General features: G+C 35.7%; 1 protein-coding gene across 2 annotated transcripts; it reads left to right on the plus strand.

The window, feature by feature from the left end:
• The first annotated feature begins 2,487 nt into the window (after positions 1-2,487).
• On the plus strand, positions 2,488-11,793 carry LOC132059567 (U11/U12 small nuclear ribonucleoprotein 48 kDa protein). Of its 2 annotated transcripts, none has more exons than XM_059452210.1 (5): positions 2,488-4,177; positions 4,871-4,988; positions 7,390-7,497; positions 7,791-8,541; positions 11,507-11,793. In XM_059452210.1, exons 1-4 carry the CDS (start codon positions 2,820-2,822, stop codon positions 8,397-8,399), a joined length of 2,193 nt encoding a protein of 730 aa, XP_059308193.1. In that variant the 5' UTR covers positions 2,488-2,819; the 3' UTR covers positions 8,400-8,541; positions 11,507-11,793. The 2 variants fall into 2 exon arrangements, with proteins under 2 accessions (XP_059308193.1, XP_059308192.1); XM_059452209.1 differs by lacking the exon at positions 11,507-11,793 and adding an exon at positions 8,655-9,048 and having other exon boundaries at positions 7,791-8,548.
• The last annotated feature ends 6,469 nt before the right edge of the window (positions 11,794-18,262 follow it).

An 18,262-nucleotide genomic window follows, 5' to 3' on the forward strand; every position in this document is an offset into this window, starting at 1 on the left:
CTCGTCCAAAGGCCCGCCATAGCGGACACCCCATTTGTGTGTGTGTGTGTGTGTGTGGCAAGTGTGTGTGTGTGTGTGTGTGTGTGTGTGTGTGTGCCCGCGCGCGCGCGCGCGCGCGCGCGCGCCCCACCGCGCGCGTACCACCGAGCTAGCGCGGCTCGCGCTAATTTTCATAGTTTTTCACTCTATCATGCAACACTTCATCCGAGGCCTTACAAACAAAAATCAAACCTGCACATTAATGTAAAAACATCATGCAGACTCACATGTGGCCTCGAAATTCCCAACGAAGGTCTAATATCCTACGTCACCCCCCAATGGACTCAACAAAATCAAACAATAATCACAAACAAGTCAAATTTTCAGTTCTCAGACTTATACATTTGAGTTTCTATTAGCTCATTCTACCGTTGGAGAGGTTCTATTTGGGAGGGTGATCCTAGATTTTCCATAACGACCGGGAGGGTCGTTACATATTATGTCTTACTTTGCTATTTTGAGACATTATTTGAGACTATTGATGTATTATTATTACTTCCATACTTAAGATTTTAGTTAGATGCTCTTGTATGACCAAACCAGATACTGGGGTGGTTTTTGATTTACTTTCGCACTTATTATATATTCATATGTCAGACTTACATCACTTTATCTTCTTCCGCTATTTATACTGTGTTTGTGAATGTTGGGTTAAGGGTTTGCCTACCGAGGCTAAAGATAGATAGGTACCAGCGTGACTTGTGAAATTGGGTCGTGACAGTACCGTAAAATAGGAGCAGTAGCTCGGAATTTTTTGACTTAAATTTACGGACCACTTTTACGGGCCGTAAAATTTTTACAGTCTGTTTTTTCTCACTGAAAATCAAGAACAGTAACTCGGGATTTGCAACTCAAATTTACGGACCAATTTTTACGGGCCGTAAAATTTATACGGTCCGTATAATGGCTTCAGTGATTTCGTGTTGAACTCGTTTTTCTCAAAAGTTGGGCCGAATTTCTTGGATCTGGTGACGTTTTTGGGCCCACACGACCTAGTACTTACCCCTTTCAGCCCAACAAACAACTTTTCACTTGTACTTGGAAATTTTTTTGAATCAAACCTTCTTTTTTGGTCCTCTTCTCCAAATATATATCTATGAAGGTTCTTATGAACACCAAGAACACCCAAATACAATCTAGGGCCAAATCAACTTGTTTTTGCTCCAATTTTCAGATCTAAGCTCCTCTTGACTTAGAGAACAAAGACCACTATTAATTTAACTCCAATTTGTCCTCAATTACCAAACCCAAATTTTGAGTTCTTCAAGCTTGGATGAAGCTCCAACGGTGAAAACTTCAAAACCCACCCAAACAACTTCAAATCTCGGATTTAGATGTTTTTCACCTCAATGAACGCAAATCTAGAAAAAAAAAACTCTAATCAAACCACAAGAACAATTTTTTTAGATTTTTTTTTGTTTTTGTTTTTCAAAATAAGATGAACCTAGGATTAAGAATTGTAAGAACAATCCTTTAGCCTAAGCTCCGATACTAAATAATATGATTCGGGTTGGGATAAACACCGAATCAACAACGAAACACGAAAAATTAAGATAGATAGAAATAAATGGATGAGAATTGAAGAAAGGGGATGGGAATAGAAGGATAAAAGCAATACCCAATTAGGATTGGATTTATGGGCAAACTTGGATATATGAAATTCAAATCCTCCCATTGAATCCAACCTAATAGATACTATACTATTTCAAAATCAAGGCAAGAGGAATTCAATTGGAAACCACAAATGAACAACTCTTCATGAAATTAATGAATAATTGGTTCATAAGCCAACAATGGAATTACACTCCATCAACTAAGTCTAAACCTAAAGGCTAGTAAGCCAAACAAACTATGATAATCCTATCAACTCTCTATTCATCATAATTCATAAACTAAGTAATGAAATAAACTAAGTAGAGTGTTTATACTACTAGGCTAAAGAAGACTATACTAACTATTACAAAAATACCCTTAATGAAGTAAGAGCCTTGTTTGGCTGTCTTCCTTAGGGATAATGACTTGCATTGCGAAAATAACCTCTTGCATAGCTAGCCACCATCGTGTCCCACCATCTTATCTTCGCTCCACACGACCAAACGATCATCCATACGTCATATGCCTGATTTGGCTCATGTGTGCTCCTCGAGATCGTATCAAAATGAGAATATTATTTAAAGTTTAAAAGCTAATTCAGTAATTCTAACATAGTTAAGTTTGCATATAACCTCATTCAACAACGGAATTCAACTTTAATGATATTACTCATTATAAGTCAAGTTTGTGGATGACTTATTCTTTTTAATATTACGAGGTATAATTCTTTTAGAAAAATTAGAATAATAACATAGGTAAGTGGAAAATAAAAAATAAGAATTAAGAAAAAAACCAAATACGAAACATTATGTAGAAGCACGTGAAGTAACGATTGGGAAATGAGAGATAAAGGTATAAAAAAGAATTGCAAAAAAGAATTTAAGAAGTTAAAATAAAAAATAAATTAAAAAGAAAAATAGAATAAAAATAAAAAGTAAATTAAAAAGAAAAGAAAGGCATTGGAAAAATAACATGTAATTAGAGCAATTCTCGAGCCCCCCCTCCAATTGCACCCAAGTTCATGTGGCTTTCCAAACAGGCTCTAAATTAATTTCTCATTAATATATGTATTGAAAAAACGAAAAAGAAATAAACTCGGAATCCCCGTCTCACCCTCGTGCCACTCCTCCCACGGCTCCACTGGCAGCCCAAAACCACTATCTTCTAAACTCCAAACTCAAATAGAAATGAATCCATTTCCTCCACCGCCACCGTCGACCACCTTTCCTCCACCACCTTACTTTCAGCACCAGCCCACCAATGATCTTCCTAATGCTCTCTCATCTCTTACATCTCTCCTCAACTTCTCTTCCACTACTCTCTCCTCCCTAATACCCCTCCCTAACCCCTCTCCGTTCCACCCATTAATTCAATGCCCTTTCAATCCGAACCATCACCTTCCCATTTCTTCCCTCTTTTCCCACTCCTTTCATTGCCCCTCACACACCATCCCCTCCAATCACATCCTAACCCTACACAGTTTACTAAAATACCCCAACACCCACACAATCCGCTCCTCCACAAACCCAGTTGAATCCCGCAAAGTCGAGTCTGGGGAGGGTACAGTGCAGACAGACCTTACCCCTGCGGAAAACGATACAATCGATCCAAACGTTAAACAACCAACAACAACTACCTACCCAAACCCCTTCACCTTAACGTCAAATTCACAATCAGACCTTTGTTTCTCTCTTGAAAATTATCTTGACTTAGAAAATCCTGATTTCTTTTATTCTAATTGTCCTGGTGTTGTTTCTTTCCCAATTAATGAAAATGCAACTCCACCAATGCTTACTTTGCCTGCTATTTTATCCTCAGAATGTTCTAATTTTGGTCGGAATTCGTTGTTTTTTCCGAATGAGTTTGAGTTTATTAAGGTTCTTCTTCCTTCGGAGGTGTATGCGATTAGGAACGAGACGGATCGTTGGAGTGATTTTCCTTTTACGTATTCGTATCGTGTTCTTCGTGGGATTTTGGGATTAGGGATGAGTAGTTTGGAGTGTTTGTCGACGTGGGTAGTTGTTAGTTCGGTTAGGTGTTATAATATTGTGCTTGATTTAGCAATGAGGGATCATATAATTGTATTGTTTAAGCTTTGTTTGAAGGCTATTGTTAGGGAATCCATCGATTTAGCTAGTAAGGCTGAGGGGTCAGTTTTGAGTAACCGAAGTTTTAAGTGTCCCGTCTTAGTTCAGGTGTTGATGTGGTTGGCAACCCAACTTTCTGTGTTATATGGTGAAATGAACGGGAAATTGTTTGCTATTAATATGGTAAAGCAATGTATATGTGATTGTGCGTTTAGTTCTTGCATGTTCAATGAATCGACTGATAGGCAAAAAGGGGATGACAAAAGTTTAAGTGGTGAACCGCTTAAAAGTAGAATGGAGAATGAGGGAACGAATGTATCATCGGATGAAGCACTCTCTAAAAGCCCGATTTTTGTTGCCCAAGTAGCAGCAGCTGTTGCAGCATTGCATGAACGATCTATGCTTGAAGAAAAGCTCAAAGCATTAAGGAGTTTACCATCACTTCCAGCTTACCAACGGTATATTAATTTTGCTCTTCTTAGAATGGTACTTCTGAAGATGCCCATATGTCTAGATGTGCATCACAGCATTTGGTCTACGAGTACTTTGTCAATTCTATACACGTTAGCCTCTGCCTATTTAAGAAAAAACACAAAAGTTCAGTAACTCTTACTTAAGTGTTCTATTAGTTTTGTTTTCATTTTACTGTCATTTTTTTCAACATTTAAGCTTTTTTTGGGCAAGTGCATGCTTTCTGTTGAGAAGAATTGTGTATGCATAGATGTCAAAAGTTGGGGGTTAACTTAGTTCAAATTGTAAGTTATGATTCATGAATGACATTGCAACTAAGCCCAGAGTTTCAGCTGGTTTTGTAATGACTATCTATGTAGATGCATATGGCAATAAGATACAGTTGGAGGGTGGAAAAGCCTGTCTTGAACTATGTAAAAAGTTGTATCTGGCTTACAGTTGATTTATATGCAGATGAATAGAATTTGTGATGGGTGTCAAGAATAGGAGTCTTTTATTGCTGTGGTCTGTGATAAAATACTTGAAATACTGATTCAAAGATACAACGTCTACAATTTGTGCAAAGTTGTCAAGAATAGGAGTCTTTTATTGCTGGTTTTTCTGATCTCACATTTTTCATCAAGCATGAAATAAAAGATATATTAGTCCTGGAGTATATTGCTAAGCAGTTTTCGTGGCAGATCGATGGAGCACGCTTACATTTCGAATAAAGCAGATGAGGAACGGCAAAAACGCCCTAATTACAGGCCTCTGCTTGAGCATGATGGATTTCTGTGGCAGCGTTCGCGAAATAATCAGGTATGTTTGCTTGTCAAAATGGTACTTTGAATCATTATGTTTGCTTGTCAAAATGGTACTTTGAATCATTACTTATCGTGAAGCAACAACTCTATATAACCCTATAGTGATAATGACCAGTGTAGAATCAACATTCAGGATAGAAGTAGCTTCTGAAATTGTTTTCTGGTTTTGGGAGGTAAAACATAAAAGAGGATTTTTTTCTTGCTTATATTTCTGTTTTCCGGGCTGATAGATCTTCCTGGGAAAATTCCACCTAATAGAGTACAATAAAGGAAAATAAAAATTGATGCTCTCTGTTTTTTCCTTTCCTCATCGTCTCTTCTAGCACTGAGTGGAGACATGCTGCCAAAAAGACTGTTATTTTTAAAAGTTTAATGTGTTTTTTGAGAAATACAAAACTGGAATGTGTTTCAAGCTGTTGATGTCTGTCTAGAAGTTTCGAATTTATTGCTCTTGTTGGTCAAACTGTTTATGGAAGTTACTGTGTGAGAGCACTTCTGCTAGTACGAAAGGTTGCAAGGACCAATTTATGCTTGCTGAACAAATACAAATTTGATGTGAAAATTAAAGATCAACTTATTACATATAAGGGTTCGTTTGGTTGGAGAGATTAGAAAAAATAGTCAAGGTAGTATTATTTATCCTGTGTTTGGTTGACATTTTTGTTTCCAGAATAGCTATTATCTTATATTGGGTGCAACACGGAAGAACATATATCGTTAGAAGATGTACTCATATTATTAATCTCCGCATAACTATACCGGCATGAGGATCTCAACTATTCTGTGAACCAAATGACCTCAAGTGGCATTTACAATTTCTTCAAAATTTTAAGTGTTACAAATTTGGGTTATCAGTGAATGGATGATGAGCAATCACTAAATATCATATAAATGCATCTCTTACAAATCTAAAAACTTATATTAAAAGCTAATTTTGATAATTATCTGGGTTTATATTGATTAAGTAATTAAAAAAAAAAAATTCATACAAAGAATGTTAATATATAACAAAATTGGAAATTTACTGGAATAGTACCAGTTTCAAAAAAAATTAGAAACTTACTGGATGTTGGAACTAATACTCCTTCCGTCCCAATTTAGGTGATATAGTTTGACTAGGCACGGAGTTTAAGAAAGAAAGAAGACTTTTGAAACTGGTGGTCTAAAACAAGGCATAGATATTTGAGTGGTTGTAAATTATTTCATTAAGGTAGAAGGGGAAGTTTTAAGTTAAGTTATTTCTGAATATAGAAATGTATCATTCTTTTTGAGAAAGACTAAAAAGGAAAGTGTATCACATAAATTGGGATAGAGGGAGTAATATTTTTTTGGCTTCCATCTACATAATGAATGAGACATTTATACTTAGAACCCATTTGGGTAAGCTGATAAGCATCGCATCGAGTGCTGAAAATCACTTCTAGGTGCTGAAACGGATTTTATAAACAAGCGACGTGTTTGGATAGAAGTGCTAAATCTGATAATAGCAGTTAATTTGTTTGGTAAAAAGGTGTTGATAAGCACTTTTTCTGGTAAATGACTGAAAAATATCCTTAAAGCTACAACAACAACAACATACCCAGTGTAATCCCACAAGTGGGGTTTGGGGAGGGTAGAATGTACGGAGACCTTATCTCTACCTTTGTGGGTTAGAGAGGCTGTGTCCGATTGACCCTCGGCTCAAAAGACCTTAGAGCTATTTACAAAATAATACTCCCTCTGTCCCAAAAAGATTGTCCTCCTTTCTTTTTTAGTCTATCCCAAAAAGATTGTCCCCTTTCTATATTTAGAAACAATTTAACTTTATGAGATGATTTACAGCCACACAAATATCTAAGGCTTGTTTTGGACCACACATTTCAAAAGTCTTTCTTTATTTCTTAAACTTTGTGCCAAGTCAAAAGAGGACAATCTTTTTGGGACGGAGGGAGTGTAAATTTAAAAGTCTTTCTACATGAAAAAGGACGAATGACAGAAATAAAATAGAGAGATAATTAAAAGTTATATTTTGTGAAGAGTATTTCGGAGCGTATAAAAGATAGTTTGGATAAAATCATAAAAGGTTTGGTCAAACCAAAAGTGCATATAAGCTGTAAATCATAAGTTAGGGGTGACCAAACTTATGGCTTTTGGCTGATTTTGACTTATAAGCAGCTAGTTTGACAAGCTTGTAAGTATAGCCAAACACCTTCTTAGCATTAGACATTCAGATGATAACGTAATACCTTGATTCCTTAAAATTCAGTGACTTAAATTCTTCAGTGATGCGAAATTCACTTAAAATTGGTGAATTAAATATTATTTAGTGATATGTAATTAAACTTTCAAGCTTCAGTTATTTTGGTTTTATCAATTAGACTCTTACTCTTTTCTTAATCTTTCGTGTGACATTTCAGGACTCAAACAGAACAAAGACGAGAGAGGAATTATTAGCTGAGGAAAGGGACTACAAACGTAGAAGAATGTCATATCGTGGAAAGAAGATGAAGCGGTCAACAACACAGGTACATTTATCTTCTTAATATTTGGCCATATGTTTTCCTCTGTTATTTTCCTATCAGGTCATGCATATATCCCACCTCAGTCTGTCTTTGTTCCTTAGTAAACCAATTTACCAAGAAGAATTCTATACATGCCCATATTGTAATGCAGAAAGCTTTGTGGATTTCAATCATTTGAACTTGTTACAAATCTGGATCGTCATGTCTACTCATTTTGTGTGGTCAACAATGACTTCTTTCTGTTCTTTAATCACCTTTTTCTTTTACATTTCATTGTTATCCTCTTCTACCTTTAGATTATGAGGGACATAATTGGGGAATACATGGAGGAAATCAAACAAGCAGATACCATCAATTGTCCAACAAAAGGAGCCGAAGAGGCCAAATTTCCGCCTTCAGCAACCTACAGGCCGGATAATTATTATATGGATAAAGCTGAGTCTGGAAAGATGCAGCTGGATTCATCTGCTTTAAGAAAAGGAATGGAGGGTGGTTATAGGAAAGAGTTTCATACTGATGAAGAAGTCCATTCGACAGGCTTCAAAGATGATTATTCTGAAAATATGGAAAAAGCATCTCAGTGGCATCATCGACATTTAGTGGCCGAGAGAAGTAATGGGAGATCCAGACAGGAGAGAAACGATTACTCTAGAAGCCCAAATAAGCGAGACGGTGGTGCCTCTTTGCGTGAAAAATCAATCAGCCAAGAGAAGAGAGACTATTCAAACGATTTTAGAGATAATTTTTCCAGAAGCTCCAGCAGAAGGTACCACAAATCAATTGAGAAAAGTAGTTCACATAGGGAGAGAAGTGGTCGTAATCTTGACCTCAAGAAACGGAAGGCAAGGGATGGTTCTGATGATTTTGAAGACCGATATGATCCATCAGAACCTCAGAAACACTGAGAAAATGTCCAACTATTGCAGCTAGTTCTCTGTTGTCAGGTTATCTGGAGATGCATCAACATCAGAATTTGCTGTTTCTGATCTTATCAGAAAAGAATTTCTTGCGACTGGTGCCTTTTGTTCTACTGGTCAAATTGGCTAGGTAAGCAGTTATGGTTTTGACTAACCTGGATACTTAGTTTATTTTGCTTTTTCAGGAAAGACTGAAATCTTTTTCCTGGTTGTTTTTTTCCCATTGAACCTTGCTGTAGGAAGTCATGCCGGTGTATGCAGTTTATCCTCCTGTATCCTTCCATGTATCCTTTATATTGATTTTTCTTGGCATTGTCTTCTTAGATTTACTATTCTTCTTCCTTTTGCCCCTATCCAAAGAAATAATTCTCTCTTGGATTTTCAATTGCACATAGTATACGGCTAGAACACCAGTGATAATGTTCTTCATGTGCACATCATATAGTAAGTTGTTCTTTTCCATTGTGCTGGGTGTAGGTTGACCTGAATCATAAACATTTGTTGCTGAGTTCCTTTTTTATTTCTGGAGCAAACATTGTTGCACAGATCTAATGCTAAATCTTTTGGTTTGCTTGGTTATGCTTCTATGTGCAAGTGTAAACACAAGTTATTAAAGTAAGATTTGCCTGCTACATACTTGGTTCACAACTGGGTGAAGTATCTGGTTCTAAAGGCTTCAAAACTTAGCTTTAGGCATGTTGAAGATGACATTCCAGTTATGAACCCTCCCCAGACCCCGCATGGTGGGATTTCACTGGGTTGTTGTTGTTGTTGCATAACTATACATGACTATACACGAATAATGCAGTAGTATTATGGCGGCAATATTTGTCACTTTACATATGGGTAACTGTCATGTATGTTAGTAATATTACAGAGGACATAACAAGTAGAAGGCTATGTTTGATGCAGCTTCAGGTGTAGACCTTTAAAGGTGCAATCTTATTATTTATGTACTTCCAGTGGCAGACTTAGAAAGTGGGGCAGCCACATCTGCAAAATCTGATTGTTCTTGTACTTTTACTAACAGAAATCAGGTGGTGAGAGCCACACAAAATAAAGATCGTTGTAGAATCAGTCAATAGGATTCTTAAGTTAGCAGCTATAATACAACCTTGATGCCTTGTGGAGTTGTGGTACCTGAATTCTGTGAGTTAGCTTTACCGAAAAAAAAAAAGATTCTGTGAGTTAGAATAAACTTGTCTTTTACTATAATAGGAATTGCTTCCTGTGGACGAGAACAACAACAACACCCACAAGTAGGATCTGGGGAGATTGGGGGTTGGGGGGGCGGGGGTGGGTAGGATGTACGTAGACCTTACCTCTACCTTTGTGGGTAGAGAGGCTGTTTCCGATACTTTTGGCTCAAAAGAAACGTAGTCAATGCAGGATTGCAAGAAAAGAAGACAATAATATATCAAGATATAAAACAAATGGAGCAACACATAGTAACACACACATAAGGATAATAATCTACCTGATACCTAAATAATACTACTAAGAAAAGAGAAAAGGAGATGGAAAGGCTAGCCCCTCTCACACACAGCGTGACAAAACTCAACCACCTACTAACTTTCTATCCTAATCCTAATCCTAATCCTCTATCTCCAAATCTCCCTATCTAAGGTCATGCCCTTTGTCGCCCTCCCCCCAGTTCTGCTTCGGCCTACCTCTACCTCTCCTAACTCCTGCGATCGCTACTCTCTCACACCTCCTAATTGGCGCATCCTCACACCTCCTCTTCACATGCCCGAACCATCTCAGTATCGCTTCTCTCATCTTGTCCGCCATGGAGGTCACTCTGACCTTGTCCCGTATAACTTCATATCTAATCATCTTTCCTAGTATGACCACACATCCATCTGAGCCTCCTCATCTCCGCTACCTGAGCGTTCTTGACTTGCCATCATTCTGCCCCATACAACAATGTTGGTCTAATCACCTCTCTGTAGAACTTACCTTTCATCCTAGGCGACACCTCCTTATCACAAAGCACTCTGGAGGCGAGCCTCCATTTCATTCATCCTGCTCCAATACTGTGTGAGACATCATCGTCAATCTTCCCGTCCCCTTGTATTATGGACCCAAGATACTTGAAGCTTCCTTTTTTGGGTATAGCTTGCGCCTCGATCTTCACTTCCACATCTGTCTCTTGCATCACGTCACTGAACTTGCATCTCCATGTACTCTGTCTTAGTTCTGCTTAACTTGAAATCTTTAGATTCTCAGGTCGTTTCCAAACTTCCAGCCTATCGTTAACTCCACTATGCGTCTCTTCAAAGAAAATTATGTTGTCTGCAAATAACATACACCACAACACGTCCTTTTAAATATGTTGCGTCAATTGTTCCATCACTAAGGCAGATAGAAACGGGCTAAGGGCTGATCTCTGGTGCAACCCTATCACGATTGAAAAGTGTTCTGAATCACCTCCTACTGTCCTAACTCGGGTGTTGGCACCCTCATACATATCCTTAATTGCCCTGATGTAGGCCACAAGCACACCTCTAGACTCCAAGCATCTCCAAAGGAGCTCCCAAGGGACTTTATCATATGCCTTCTCCAGGTTAATGAACTCCATGTGTAAGTCTCGCTTTTTGTCCCTATACTCTGCTCCAAATATCTCCTGACAAGATCAATAGCTTCTGTAGTTGATTGCCCCGGCATCCCTGTGGACGAGAAAGCATCTAAAACTAAGCATTTCAAGAATGACATGAAGATGTGGATAGATGTTCTCTTGTTTTATGTTTTGTTGCTTTGTTTAATTGTTCATCAATGTACTTATCAAAGGAAAAAATTGTGAGTCAATATACAAGTATAAACCCAATTATGTTTTAGAAAGTTAGTCGTAGTATACATGCTAGATTCACATCTGGATAAGCGTATGTATATTAAGGATGACATCCGATATAATACGGGAATGATACATCAGTTTTATGGTTGCAATATTTTGCTAAATGTACACGGGCAAGTGTCATGTACAGTAGGTATATTGCAAAAGACATTCCAGGTAGGAGATGTACGCTTGATGCTTCCTTCTTCGGGTGTAAATTTTTCAGGTTGCAGTCTAACTGTTTTTGTGCTTTATATTGCAGACTTAGAAAGTGAGGCAGTCACAATAAAGATGGCCACACTAATACCCAACTGAAGCCTTGGGAGCTTGAAGCATCTGCTAATTAGTTTAAACAGGGTTTAGAGAATTCTAAGATTTGTTGTTTCTAATGCCTTGGTATAACCTGAATTATTTGTCATATGAGGATTTTTTTTTTTTTGCTCAAATGAATCTGCTCCGTCTGAATAGTGTTGGATAGTAAGCACCTCGAGACTGACTTCTACGAATTATTGAATGACGAGCCTTATCAATACCCTCTGGAATTATAAATGTCTCTCGATACTCTGCCTGGCAGGACAATATTTTATGTTCACCTCATCTATGGGGTTGGCCTTGCAAAACTGAATGTCATACAGTACCCATTTAATTTCATTTCTGATATACGTATGAACAAATGTTCATCACCGTGTTTGTACGTTTGTGTACCAGTTAGCATCAATCAATTTTGACATCTATCTACAATGTTTGTATTTGTTACTTTGTATATCGCATTGAGTCATTCTAAATTTCTTATTACCAGATGCCAAAAATTCTTTAAGCAATGTCATGCATCTTTCGAAAATGCCTAGAGTTTATCTATAATGCTTTTTCTAGGTGCATTCCTAATCTTCATTGAGTAATGGGAACAGCACTCTAAATGGACAGGTCAGGGAATATGCTGTGCCAAAGAATAATTTAGTAGCTTGTTATGTGTATTAAATATACATCTTGCTGCAAAATAAAATATAAGTATATAAATGTAAAGATGAATAGGAACAGATTTACCATGGAAGTATAATCCTTAAATGACAGTTTGTTTTGTTTAAAGAATTAGCGAGCGATAAAAGGAGCGATTGGGGTATCAGATCAATGAATACTACTTCCTCCGTCTCAATTTATGTGATATAGTCTGATTAGGCACGGAATTTAAGAAAAAAAGGAAGGCTTTTAAAAGTTGTGGTCTAAAACAATTCACATATATTTGTGTGACTGTAAATCATTTCATTAAGAGCAAAAGTGGAAGTTTAAGTTAAATTATTTTTAAATACATAAATGCATCATTCTTTTTGAGACTGACTAAAAAGGAAAATGTATCACATAAATTAGGATAGAGGGGATGTGTGTTTTCTGTACATATATTTATCACTTAATTATGCATTGGTTGAGCTATATTCTCAGACGAGTCTTAAAATTAAAATGCTTGGCTTGGTCCAAATATCCAGTACATAAATTTCTACCTCAGATATTTAACTAGTTCGTGTCAAATAAGTTAGCTTGCTGATTGTCGGCGTTGAAGTTCTAGTTTAGGACAGTGGTTGGTCATCAACATATATTGATAAATGACGAGTTAATTCCCTAAATGATACTCAAGTTTAGAGAATTGACTTCAAATATCACTTTTATTTTTTTTAGGACAATAAAGTCACTCAATTATTACTATAAATATACTAAACACCTCAAAAGTTTCATTCTCTCCTAGTTGGCATGACATGTCATTGAAGCCAATTGTTTGAATAAAATATACCTATTAAACTCATTCAACCGAATTCATATTTAATACTCAATCAAATATGACCCGATTAAGAAGCACTTGAATTAAACCATACTTTCTATTAAGCCACTTTTAAATAAACCATCAAATTAAGATTCTTTTATCTCAAATCAAATATATTACCTTTAAATTTATATTTGAATGTAAATAATTTTATCTTTCTATTTAAATTCAAATATTTTTAAATATCATATTTTTTCCAAAACTCTCTTACCCGTTTAATCTGATAGATCTTTGTTAAAAAGATTGTTGAAATTACACACAAAATTTGGCAGTTTTTTCGTACATATTCTATTGCATTGAAAAAAAAAAAATCTTTTACTATTATTACGGTAGCCTATAGATTTAGAGAAAAAAAGAAAAAAGAAGAAACAAAGTAGTAACTACTATTTGGGTAAACACATAAATAAGTATATACATCTTCTATCGCATTGGAACAAAAAATCTTATACTAATAATTACTGTACGCTTGGAAATGAAAGAAGAAGAAACAAAGTAACTATCTGGTACAAAGGAAAAGATTATATCTAATTAAATTTAGCTTAAAAAGAAACGGGTCAGCGAATTTGGATTTACAAAATGAGTGGGTTTAACTTTTAAATTAAATAATACATGTGGCCAATCATAATAAGCCACATGACTTTTTTAAATTGAAAAAAAAAAACTGGATCAAATTCGATTAGATATAAAATATGAGTTTGGTTAAATGGGTTTGATGAGTTAAATAGGTCTATTATTAAAAAAAAATTAATGATGTGACATGCCAACTAGGAGAAAAGAAGACTTTCGAGATGTTTAGTATATTTTGTGAAGAATTGTGATAGTTGAATGACTTTATTGTCCTAACAGAAACAAAAATGATATTTGGAGGCAATTCCACAAACTTGGGTGATCATCTAGGGAATTAACTCGATAAGTGACATGGTCATAAACTAACATAGATATTTGGCTTATTCCATAGAGTAGCAGCTTTCATGCTTTTTGCTTTTGTAATTTATTGGGAAACTTACATAAACAGCTACCTTTTATAAGCTCCTAACAATATATAGTTACAAGTTTGGAAATTACAAACCGTAGCTACCTTTTATGTGGTTTTGGTTGTATTTCATTGTTTTGAAATATAGTGAAATACAAAAAATGTGAAAATAAAGTGGAGTAAAAATAAGCTCTATATTTGGAGCTACATTTTATGTGGTTTCGGTTGTATTTCACTGTTTTGAAATACAACGAAATACAAAAATCGTGCTAACAAAGTGGAATAAAAATAGGCTCTATAGTTGGAACATTCACTGTATTTACACCAAAAAAAGATGAATACATTCAAATCCTTTAAAAAAATACACTGTATCAAATACACAATTTCTCCTTCGAAATACAGAAATACAAGAGAAATATAAAATACCATTGTATTTACACCAAAAAAAAAAAAAAGATTAATACATTCAAATCCTTCTATGAAATACACTGTATTCGGGTGTATTTGATTATTCAACTACACATTTTCTCCTTCGAAATATAGAAAACAATTTAATACAAAAAAAAAAATACACTCTTAAGTATACTAAAAAATGGAGAATACAGTCATATCGGTCGGATCTCCGGGTGAAAATACAAAACATACACTCTATGTACATTAAAATATATTTTCTCCTTGCTTGCATTCACCGTGTCCCTACCACTGCTTTCCCTTCCCCTTTCAACGCACTCACCGCCTATGACCTCTACATGCGCCGCCGCATTTTCCTCACGCCGCTACTCGACAACGAGGATCAAAATCCGATGCCACCGTGACAGAAACAACTCTTCCAGGCGTGGCGAATGATGTCGCCATTGATTTCTCCGGCAACGCTTATATCACCAATTCCGATGGGGATTTTATATGGAAAGTGAACGTTGATGGAAAAGCTTCGGTTTTCTCGAGATCGGAGGTCTACAAATCTCATCTTATGAGGGGTGAGATCAGAGAGAGAGAAAGAGAGGGGTGAGATCTCACAGATCTGGGGGTGAGGAGAGGGAACGGAGAGAGAGAAAGAGAGGAGTGAGGGAGAAGATAGATTTGGTAGGTGAGAGAAAATCAATTTAAAAGAGGAACTTGTGAAATACAAGACATAAAGCCTGTTTGGAAAAAAAATAAGTTGGGATAGCCCAACTTATTTTTTTTTTTTTTTATAAGCTCGTTTTCACTTATGTTCGCTTTTAGATGTTTCTAAGTCAAACGGGCCCAATTATTTTTTTGAGCTTATTTTAAGCACTAAATGACTTTAAGCTGGCCAGTCAAACACTCAAAAAAGCTAAAAACAGTTTATAAGCAACTTATAAGCCAATCTGAACGGGCTCATAGTTATGATGTGTAATTTAAGAAAATATTTTAGCTAGAAAAAATAAATAAAATAAAAGCTTGTTATTATTCATAAATAGGTCTTAGAGGTAGTTATGATAAGTAAATTTTCCTAATTTATTTGCTACTCTTTGAAACTATTCGAGTCAATGATCACCTCTTTTTGTGCATATATAGCAGTTTGAAATTTGAATATGCAGAAAATCAACTTATCTGATCTACCTAACAACAAGCATTCCAACACATTAGAATTTTACATATCCAAAAAAATACAAAATTGAAAATTCATTGCTAAAAGTTTTGATAAAGATATTAATTGGTTTATATCATACAGGTTGGTTAGTTGGCTGACAGTCGGTGTTCTCGTTCTAGCTATATAGAACCCACAGACTGTCATCAAAATATATTTTTGACAAGGAATTTAACGAGTGACACGTCTATTGGTTTTGTTCCATGGCGTTGCGGCTTTAATAAATTATCTTTTTGTATTTTATTTTGCCAGTATTATTTAGAAATAAAAGTTATTTAATCTACATAACGACAAATACTCCAGCATAATGGAATACACATCCTAAAAAGTTTTTCCAAGAAAGTAAAAGGGAATGGAAAGTGTCTTGTATCTCATTTAGGTGTCAAAACTTGCTTTGTCATGAGCAGTTAATTCTTTGGGGGCCGGGCATCTAGCTTCTTGATTTCATTATGCAAATTTTATATGGTTCATGCCGTTAACAATTTTGCTTTCTTTACTGATAGTTTTTCAAACTGCTCAAGTCAACTTTGATTTGCGAATCTACTTTGAAATTTACTCTAATCAAAGTAATTATATATAACGCAATAGCACCTTGATCGTGCACACTTAAAATATATCGAAAATCTCTTAAACTTATCAGTAAATTTTATATAGACAAAACTATGGCCTATTTCGTTAAGCACCTGAACATATGATATAAAATATTTCATATTATACACTTTTGGCCCAAATTTTAGAAAAGCTTATGTGCGTGTTCAGGTGCTCATTGAAACAGATTGTAATCTAAGTTTCTGAATGAAGTACTGATCAGTTTAAGAGATTATTGATGTATTCTGCGAATCAAATAATTGTGACTCCTATTTGAGATTGTTTAGTGGCTTGAAAATCTTGCTGAATGGTGAATTTGTCCAAAGTTGTATGTTTCATTTCATATGTGTTGGGTCCAAAACATACACACACGTATATGCGGTCAATATAGTGAAAAGTAAAATATTTTTTCACGAGAATTTGTTATTAATTGACCAAACTATTCTATTACGAATTATTTATTCAAGTGATTATTCAAAATTCGAGATCCGATACCATTAAAGATTACTCAAAATCGGAGTAGTCAAAAACTAGGATTAGCTTTCTAATGGAGTCCATTTAAGTGTTCAAAACCTTAAAATCACATCTTTTCCCATTAATTAATCCTCATAATCTAGAAGTCTAAATTCACATAGCATAATTTAAATAATCCAAAAATTAGTTTAAGATCATCACCTCATCAGTTTAGCCTGTTTACACCCTTCAATTTTGAGTCATTGTCCAAAAAATGTCAAAGGGTCTATCACTGTTCGCGATTGCTGGGGATTCTCCGCAAATGCGGTGGCACCAGTAATTGTGCACCAGCACAGACTTTGAACTTAAATTTTGGTCAAAATCCGTCTGACTCCTCGAAACTTAACCCAAATCATGGGTATAAATTATAAAGAGAAAATACATAAAATCACCCCTAAACTTGCACTGAAAAGTTACTTTAGCAATTAAACTTTATTGGCAATATTTTACTCCCCTAAACAACTATACGTGAATTATGTTCAACCTTACTTTGCCCATACCAGTTGAGAGTTGGGTATTGTTTCACCACTTGCTTTGTGATAGATCCACCTCATTTAATGATTTTTTTTTTTTTTTTTTTATAAATTTGTCGAAACTAACTAACAAATAATTAAATAAATTTCAACCAGCCCGAACTAAAGAACCTGACCCATTCCCAAACAAATACCCTAAACCTAAACAAATAGTCAAATCAAACACAAAATCGCACCCGATCAAACCTAATCGCACACCCAATATCCCAAACTAACACAAATCTCACTTGATTACTTTGCAATTTGGAGGGATTACCAGAGCCATGTTAGAATTTTGCAGTTAAGGTTAGTGTAGAAATTGGGTTTAGTGTTTTAGTTAGAAAAAAACTCGATCTTCAACTTCTATTTCCTTTTGTTTGTGAAAATGGTGAATTACTAAGCTTGTACTTTTTTTGTAGTTTTCAGTTTGAGGATGATAGACGTGTACGTGACTTTAAAGTTTCACCATGGAGGGAAATTACAATAAACCCCTCGTATGAAGCACCTTGGAGGTATTGTTACTGATTGTTTTTGTGTTGATATTGATAAATCTTCATATTTTGAGTTTGTGGACTATGTTAAAGAAATTGGTTACAACTGTTCCTCTTGCATTGTATGTATCCTAATGTCGACATTTAGTAGAAGTTAAAAGTGATAGGGACATCATTGATATTATACCTCAATTAAAAAATAGGGATATTGTTGAACTCTCTGTGACCCACTTAATTGAAGAACCTGTTGGTCCCCCTTGCTCTTCCATAGCTAGACTATGTGGGTGGAAAATCCAATGCTTTTTTGATAAAGAGTCTAGTCAAACCTTGGAGGTAGTGCAGGTTTAGGGTTTGAAGAGGCTACACAAACTCAGAATTGTGTTAAGGAGGCTCTGGGAGGGATTGCTGGTATTGGGAAGGTGTTTGATAAAGAGTGTAGCCAAACTTTTAAGGGTACTGAAGGTTTAGGATTTGAAGAGGCTGGTGTTGGTGAGGAGTTGGGTGGGACTACTGGTG

Source organism: Lycium ferocissimum, chromosome 6 (genome assembly GCF_029784015.1).
Source record: "Lycium ferocissimum isolate CSIRO_LF1 chromosome 6, AGI_CSIRO_Lferr_CH_V1, whole genome shotgun sequence".
In the NCBI taxonomy this organism is placed as follows: Eukaryota; Viridiplantae; Streptophyta; class Magnoliopsida; order Solanales; family Solanaceae; genus Lycium; species Lycium ferocissimum.